Source organism: Cornus florida, unplaced genomic scaffold, assembly GCF_030987335.1.
Source record: "Cornus florida cultivar Cherokee Brave unplaced genomic scaffold, ASM3098733v1 CherokeeBrave_3.0.0_Hap2_Chr01, whole genome shotgun sequence".
Taxonomy (NCBI): Eukaryota; Viridiplantae; Streptophyta; class Magnoliopsida; order Cornales; family Cornaceae; genus Cornus; species Cornus florida.
The window spans coordinates 3,566,792-3,575,354 of NW_026775571.1; the positions used below are offsets into that span (position 1 = coordinate 3,566,792).

Below are 8,563 nucleotides of genomic sequence, written 5' to 3' on the forward strand. Positions count from 1 at the left end.
CGCTACGACATCATTTTTGTTTTTGATCTTTCTCATTCGTCCGGACTCTGAATGATGAAATTCTTGAGTCCATTATGATTAATTTTTTATTATCCTTCCAGCGGTGTGCTCGATAGCACTTGAATCCACTTTTTACAAAATGACCATTTTGCCCCTAGGTTCTTTTTGTCCGTTTTTGAAACGACACTTCTGCATTTGTTTCCTTTGGCTTCCGTGACCTCATTGAGGGTCACATTGGTGTCTTAGAGACGCATTGTATCTCTAGAGACCGTTGTTTTACCTTTCGCTTCTGCATTTCGGATCCATTATCGAGTCATCTTTTGGTCATCACTAACGCACCGGGTTTACAAAACTTGGGCCGTCACATGAGGGTCATGCTTTTGCAAGTTGTTGGTCAAGTACAACAACAAAGAAATTAGGGCATGTTTGGTCCAATTGCGGTTTTTTTTTTTTTTTTTTTTTTTTTAATTGTTCTTAGAAAATTGTCTATGAAACAATTTTTTGTAATGTTTTCTAATTTTCAATTTCTTGAAAACTAAGACTTAAAAAATCGAACTAGACAAGCCCATAAATTTTTTTTGGAGAGATTATAATGATGTATGTCAATTACTAAAGAGAAGCCACTATCCATATTAGTTTTGTTTAGGTGGAGTATTGGAAAGAATAGAAAAAATAAACAAATTTTATTTTTGACATTATTTTATTTTAAATTTTTTGGCAAGGATAAATATATGTATATTGATAAAAAAAAAAAAAGGAGGAAAAAATACAAGAGAAACTGTGGCAGCACTCACAAATGCACTACATAGCAGAGACATAACTTTCATCACATAAACTATAGATATAAATTTCCCATCCACACTTCCAAATTTCTATATGTTTTTTTTTAAAAAAAAAATTCAAATAAAAACAACATAACTTTCATCACATAAACTATAGATATAAATTTCCCATCCACACTTCCAAATTTCTATATGTTTTTTTTAAAAAAAAATTCAAATAAAAGCAACATTTACTGAAAAAAATCACATGATCCAGAAAAAAAATAATAATAATCATCACAGAAAAAAAATCTACTAGAGAGAAGTTGGATTGCAGTTGGAAGTCTGGAATCACAATCGCACACCAGAGAAAGAGAGCCCTAATAATAATTAAAAAGTAAATATGAGTATAACGACGAAGATAATTCACCTATGACCTAATAATCGGTGCTCTAAAGAAGCTGTAAAGAAGAAGATGAGAGGGGAAAAAAATAGCCGTAAATCGCCGGAGAAGAAGAGGAGAGAGAACATACCAGAGAGAAGTTGGATTACAGCTGGAAGTCCGGAATCGCAGTCTCAAGAACGCGAGGCGCCTCTCTTTTTGGACCTACTGAACTCGAATCGCAGTCACTGATGAATTCAAGCGGAAGGCGCCCCTCTTTAGGGTTTGTGGTCTCTTTCTCTCAAGAACACGAGACGGATGATGGGCGATGGGCTAGTGTTTGTGAAATGATGGAATGTGGTGTATTGTAAATGGGTGTCCAAAACAAAGAGATTATTGTTGATTGTTCTTTTTAGTCTTTTTGCAAATATTTATATTTTTATATATTTTATAAAATTGTTGACTAAGAATAGTTTAGTCAAATTTGGTTTTAAATATGTTAGAGGTAAATATAAGGGGTGGTTTTTTTTTGCACGCGACCTTTTATCCATTTATGTCATTGCATTCTACAGTCGCACACCTCCCGTGTGCGTGTGTATTTCTCCATGTTTTTTTATTGTTACTCTCTTTTACCCCCAACCTGTTCAAACCCTAAAATTCCCTTTGCCCAAGAAACCTTTAAATTGATTTTGAAAATCGAAACCCTTTATCTCGAAGAACAAACCCTAATTTCTGAAATTGGCTGTTCGTCGGAACTCAAGAATTATTGGTTAGATGCAACTCCGATGAAGCGAAACCACCAGTCCGAATGCGGTGGTTGTGGCTGCGAAGAGCCGGTGTTCCTCTTCCACATCCGCCACAGAGGCATCTACCGTCGTCTCTGCACCGCCTGCGTTCTCAAGAACCACTCCGGCTCCTTCTGTCCTATCTGCTTCGAGGTCTACGACGAACCTCCTCCTCCTCGCCAGCGTCTCATGTGCCTCAATTGCCCTTCCATCACGCACCTCTCCTGCTCCGCCTCCTCCACCTCCACCTCCGCCTCCACCTCTACCTCCGACGGCGTCTCCCGTGCCTACCAATGCCCTCCCTGTGCAAACCCTAACTACACTTTCTTCAACCTCAGCTCATCCAAGATCAAGACTGAAGGCAATACCAATGATGGAGAATCTGTTAGAACAGAGAGTGGCAGAGCTATCGATAAGGATTCGGCGAAGCAATTACTGGCTGCTGCAACAATTTCATTGAAGTCAATGAATAATGCAGCGTCCGTTGCCAGAGTTGAAGCCGAGAAGAGGAGTAGGGAAGCTGCGGTGGCGAGGAAGAGAGCGAGAGAATCCCTGGAGCCAGTGGCGTATCTGGCGACGAAGGAGGAGAGAGGGAAAATGGATTCGAGATCAACTGCAGAGCAGCCGAAGGTGAAATTGGAATTTGATAGTTCTGTTTCGCCGCCAAAACGGGTTGAAGATCAAATTGGGGCTGATAGGTTTCAGAAAGATGGCATTGTTTCAGAGCCTCCTAAAAGTGGTGTACATGTGGGTGGACAGATTCATAGAGTAGAAGAAGGAGCTAAGGAAAGCAATGGGGTACATTCAGCTCATCCTGATGTAGAACACTCAACATCGGATTCGAAGCAATCATTGTAGCAATTAAGGAGTTTCACTGCTGCAAGTGCAACTACGGGATATGAGAAGGAAGCTTCTGTGAATTTGTGAGTAGTTACTCCTCATTGTATTCTCTGTTCAATCGTGTAGAAATGTTTTGTAATAGATTAGTGTGTAGTCAAGCTTTCAACTTTAGTGATGTTCATCCGAGTGTACTTTATGTAGTCAATTCTATTTTCTTTATACTCTTTTTCCATCCATTCAATAACTTTAGGGGATTCAAAAAAAATATATCTATATATATATATATATATATATATATATGTATATTTTTACCCCAAATGGTAAGTTTGCAATTATGTGACTAAGAACACAAATAACATCATTTTTTTTTTCCTGAATAAATGACGTCATTTTTCAGTAAAATCATCTTTTTCATGTGCTGGTATACTTAATTTGCTTATATGTCTGTTGTGTTTCTTTTGTTGTTTGTTTCATTTTAAAGGGAGTGATTCTGTTGAGATTACCTTATAAGATTTTGATTTTATTAGGTAATTGCCCGATGAAGACTTTAACAGTGGTATAATTATAGTTGCAACATTTCATGCTACTGTCCCCAAGTTTTGTACGGAGCACACTAAACAAATTATTATTGATGTCTTTCCAAATTAATCATGAACTTTGTGGATAATGCATGAATAATAGATCTTGAATGGGTGTAAACAACTTTGGGATGTGATGCATTAATTTTCAAATAATTAATGTCATCTGAAATGTGCTTGACTGTGTAATATTTCTTGCAGTTAACAGTTTGCCACTTTGAAATATTTACTGTTATGATTCTTGTTAGGGTTTGAAAAGACTATAGACATGTCATTGAGAAAAACATGTACTAGAGTGAAAATATAATCTTCTCGCGTTCTGACAAGATAAACGCAAAGGTTGTACTCTAAACCTAACCTTTGAACTTGTTTTTTACTAATCTTACCTATTTTCTTTATTCCTCTGTAGGATTATATATATATATATATATATATATATATATATATATATTGTACCCAATGTTCCAGTTATAAGGGTTTGTGAGGATTATAAATTATTGTTGCTAGTTGGTTGACTTGCTATATCTTGCTACTTGGAGATAAGCAAACAATTTTTCCCCCTCTAAAGCATGTGATTGTGATTAAGTTTCAGAATATCGAACAGTTAATGTGGCATTCCAAATGGAAATATTCTGGAACACAAATTTATTTCTGTAATATTGGCTGTTTCTTGTCAAATGCCCTATTTTCTGTGAAAGAATATTTGGTCGGAGGTGTTAAATGGCTGTTACTTAGTTCCTCGGATCATCTGACTAGAATGGTGATTATCCATGTTACTAAGCTCCTTTAACTCTTGCTTTTATATGCGCTGTTGGTTTTGCTTTTCTTTTATAACTGTTATCGTCTTCTGGGTTTGGGAGCTATGTGATGGATTCTGTTTACTCTAGACTGAATGACATGGTTGAGTTATGAGACAACTTGGTATGCTGCATGCACGTTAGATTGTTTGCTAATTTGTGTGCCATTTCACTGGAATTCTCTATTTGTGATGTTTTAATGGCCAAAAGTAATTATTTATTTATTTTTTTTGCTTGAATGGGTTCTGTCTGGCATCTTGATGTTGGGAATTCCTTATACGTACGTAAATGGCTTTTGTCTGCATAACTGAAGGAGGATGATAGGAGTTGTGTTGCAGCAAGATGATCAGTCGTAGAGTGCTGGAGAGAAGAGAAACCGGTAAAAACCTTCTGTGGGAGGAGGTTTTTGTTATGAGTAGGAGCTCTTCGTGTGAGAGTACTTGAGAGTTAGGTTATGGATAACTTATGTTGGCTTTTGCTCCTTCAGTTGAAACCTAGGGGTCTTACTCATTGCTCATTGCTCATTGCTCATTGCTCATTGCTCAGTGAAATAGTAAAATCTAGAACTAGTGAGCATACCAATGTGGGTTTGAGAATGAAAGGAAGCTTTGTTAAATATAGCAAACATGAGATTTGTATCATCATCCTCTTAAGTCTCATTGACGCTGGAAGGTTATTTCTGATACATAACTTGATGCTGGAGGGGGTAGGACAGTTAGAAGAACGAGGGAGGAGAAGAAATTTCTGTAATCAATTTTAATATTCAATAATCATTAAAAACTAAAAATGTCTAATTCAATGTATTTGCCCTACATATATGTAGGACACATTAATACCCCTACGGGCCACATGAATTTTCTTTTTTCAATAGTTTCTATATAAACTATTTCTCCTATTAGATTTAACTTTTTTAAAATGAGTTGTGAGACAAAGTAAAAGTAAGTCATTTAAAACCAAAATATAAGATGCTTTCTAAAACAAAATTCTCCAAAAATAAATTAACAAAAATAACTCTCTTTATTTATGGAAAAGAAAATAAAATTAAGTCTCAAAGAAAGTAACAATTGAAAATTTAGGGAAACAATAACTAAGAAAGAAAACACAAATAAATTAATAAAATAAAAATTTAGGTTCTTCAGTCATTGATTTTTGTTAATATTTAAAACTTCAAATGAAAATTCCGTTCTAGATTTTGTAGAAATTAATATTGTCTTATAGAAGCATTCCAATAAGCATACCATTTTGAGAAAATTAATATTGTCTTATAAAAGAATTTATGGAAAGAGTTTGTTTTTCTATTATTTTAATATAAAAAGAAAAAAAAAAAAGAGATCGAAAGAATCCGGTATGAGATGAAATTTTAGAATAATCAGGTTATAAAAATAATGGTGCTGGAGTTGGAAGGATTCACACTAAAAAGAGAATTGAGTAAAAAATTTAAGATAATCACGGTAGCTGATTTTTATTAGGTGTTCTATATTAATCAATTATATAATTTTTATTTAAAAATTATTTTTTATCACTTCATTATATGGTAGTTTTGGTACGCGCCTTTTCGTACCTTAAATGCAAATCGATCTTTTTATACCACATACTAAATTAAAACATCACCAATATAATTATGGTTTCTCTTTTTAGAAAAGTGGAGGCAAAGTAGGTGTAGGCAGAGAGTGTTGGTAACTTCCTTGCACTTTTACACTTTCTACCAACAACAACACTAGCATTTTTCTTTCCTTACAATTCAAAATACCCTAAATCACCCTCATTTTAGTCCCCTGATTTTGGGGTCTCTTTTTGTTTTTCATTTTTCTTTTACTTTTGAGGCATGATTTTATAAAGTTTTTGTTTTTTTTGGTATCTTAGTGACATTAAATTGTAAAGTTCATTACTTAATTTTAATCCCCTAAATACCACCCAAAAATAGGGACTCAAAAGGTTATTTAGTTACGAGGAAAGAAGAAAATTGGATGGAAGAGAGAAAATAAGAGATGAATGAAATGTCCGTAGGGACGATATTGTGTCATTCCCTTAGGGCTAGTTTGGTGTGGTGAAATAGAATAAAAGAAAGTGGAATGGAATGGTTTTTTTTTTCATCCTCGTGTTTGGTGTTAATTTTAAAGTTGGAATCATCATTCCCCACTTTTGTTAGAGAATGCCCATTTTATCAAAATCATTTCACTTTTAAACAAAATAAATGACCATTCCCACCTCTATTCTCATTCAATTCCAATTCATTCCACCACACCAAACTAGTCCTAAGAGCTAATTATAAGGAAAATTTTATAATTTAAAAATATTTATAGGAGTCTTGCCTTTCTTCCTTCGTGTCTTCCCTCTATATTTGAAGGGATGAAAATTTGTAAACGAATAAAGATGATCCATCCATCCATCATTTTTTCTCTTATCTTCTTGTCTTATTTCTATCAAATCAAAAAAACATCTATTTCTTTCTTCTTATTTTTCTTTCACCCACTACCCTTGTTCCTTCCTTCTTACCAAACGAAGGCCATGTTCTGATGATAGTTTCTTACATTAGAAAGTAGAAGGTGGTTTGAGTTAGACTCGGCTTTTGATATTATCCCACAAAGCAATTGATGAAATTGTAAATCATGCTTTACGAACAAATAAAGACCAACATTTTGATGGTATTATAGAAAGCGATTGATTTTGATATTATATACAAAGTGGGTGATTAGGTTGTAAATTATTATGCTTCATGAAGAGCATAAATTAAGATTTTCAGGCATATCATTACACAAAGTCATTGCTTTGAAGATCAACTTTGACAAATTAATAATGTAACTAGTTCTATCAAAGATGTGGATTGACATTAGTTGAAATATTGCAAGGCGCATTAATGATGTGAAAGAATTGACTAATTGAATTATATATAACATTTATAAATTAATTGAGTAATTTTTTGTGTTTACATTATTTGGCATGAATGTAATTGGCTCAATAGTTTAGTGAATTATCACGTACATCTACTAATATAACATGTAACACTTTTTATCTTGAAATATATTATTATTATTATTATTGCTAATTGACTAGTTGAATTACTTATAACTTTATCTTTTTTTCTCATTAATAATTATAATTTTATCAATTTTACCAATTGTGTCTAGCCAATAGATAATCCCATCACCAAAGAAGTTAATGATGATATTTCTTTGTAATATATTAAAATATTCTGCACTGAAGTAAAAAGTGTGTTCATACTTATTTTTTTTCTGGAAAAAGAGTGATCACCAAAGGCCTGTTTAGAAACCCACAATTGCTTTGTGCATTTGCCTTAACTAGAAATTGAAACAGAAAGGATTTTCAATACTATTCGGAAGGATGTTTGGTATATGTATTTGTTGCAAGATTTTTTGAAGTAAAACTATAAAAACATGTTTGGTAAAATAAAAAATGTTACAAGTTTAAAAAACAAAATGGCTAATAAAAAAATGTCATTTTAGAGTTATTTTATTTATTTTTTCTCGAGTATTTTGGTATAGTGCGGAAGCAACTTAGAGAACCAAAGCATCAATTTGGCACTTCCGGTTTTGGCTTCTATTTTGGAAACATTTCGATACTATTCAAATCACAACAAACATGCCAAACACAGTTTTTGTTTCGTTACAATATAATATTGGAAACAAAAAATACAAAGTAAAAGTTATTTTGTAGGCGTTAAAGAAGCGAGATCATAAAATACATTTAACTGAAATTATTAGTTTTTAGGACTAGATTCTTAAGTTAAATATTGTGAATTTTTCTTATTTTAAAACAGTACGATTTTTAAATTTTAGTAAAATTTCTTTACTTTCAAAACAGATTTTAACACAAGTAATAGATAACTTTTAAATGTCGTGCGTTAATTTGGGATAATTTAAAAGATATTTAACCTTTTTTTTTTTTAGCCTGACATTCCCATAATCTACCGGAAGCATTAACCACTAGGCTATCGAGACATTTGCAAAAAAAAATATTTAACTTAGAAAATCTAAATCAATTTATATTGGGAGAGAATTAAAAGAAAACTTTTTAAAGTACAATCTATCAAATTTTATTTATTTGATTTTCCCAAGTTAATGGATAAGAGTTGAAGTCTAAAAAAACACATTAAAATTAAATGAAAATCAATGGGTGTAAAGCAAACGCGCCAAGAAATTGCTAGCATGTCCACTGTGGTCGACAGCGCATTACACCTCATCAACCCAATCCCAGGTTCCCATCATTATTTTACAATCCAAACATTATTTCTCGTCAATATATCATCTCGTCTTCTCTCACCACCCATCCATATTGGGGGTTTTCATTGGATCGAAGGTAAAAATTATTTTTCTATTGTACAATACTTTTAGGACTCATACCTACTTGTTCTTGTTGTCGATGTGATCCAATTATCAAAATGCATACATAATTTACATTT

The 8,563-nt window shown here is 33.1% G+C and overlaps 1 protein-coding gene and 1 long non-coding RNA gene across 2 annotated transcripts; one reads left to right on the forward strand and one right to left on the reverse strand.

The window, feature by feature from the left end:
- Window positions 1–441: 441 nt before the first annotated feature.
- LOC132280850 (uncharacterized) lies at window positions 442–1,525 on the reverse strand. The gene is made up of 2 exons (XR_009471705.1): window positions 1,295–1,525; window positions 442–1,141 (listed from the first exon to the last, which is right to left on the reverse strand). It is a non-coding gene; the product is annotated as an uncharacterized LOC132280850 (long non-coding RNA).
- A 174-nt stretch (window positions 1,526–1,699) lies between these two features.
- Window positions 1,700–2,993, forward strand: LOC132280899 (uncharacterized). The gene has a single exon (XM_059782678.1). It carries the CDS (start codon window positions 1,749–1,751, stop codon window positions 2,784–2,786), a length of 1,038 nt encoding a protein of 345 aa, XP_059638661.1. The 5' UTR covers window positions 1,700–1,748; the 3' UTR covers window positions 2,787–2,993.
- Window positions 2,994–8,563: the final 5,570 nt, after the last annotated feature.

Coding starts and splice junctions, on each gene's coding strand:
- LOC132280899 (XM_059782678.1), top strand. CDS start 1,749: ATGTTTTTTTATTGTTACTCTCTTTTACCCCCAACCTGTTCAAACCCT.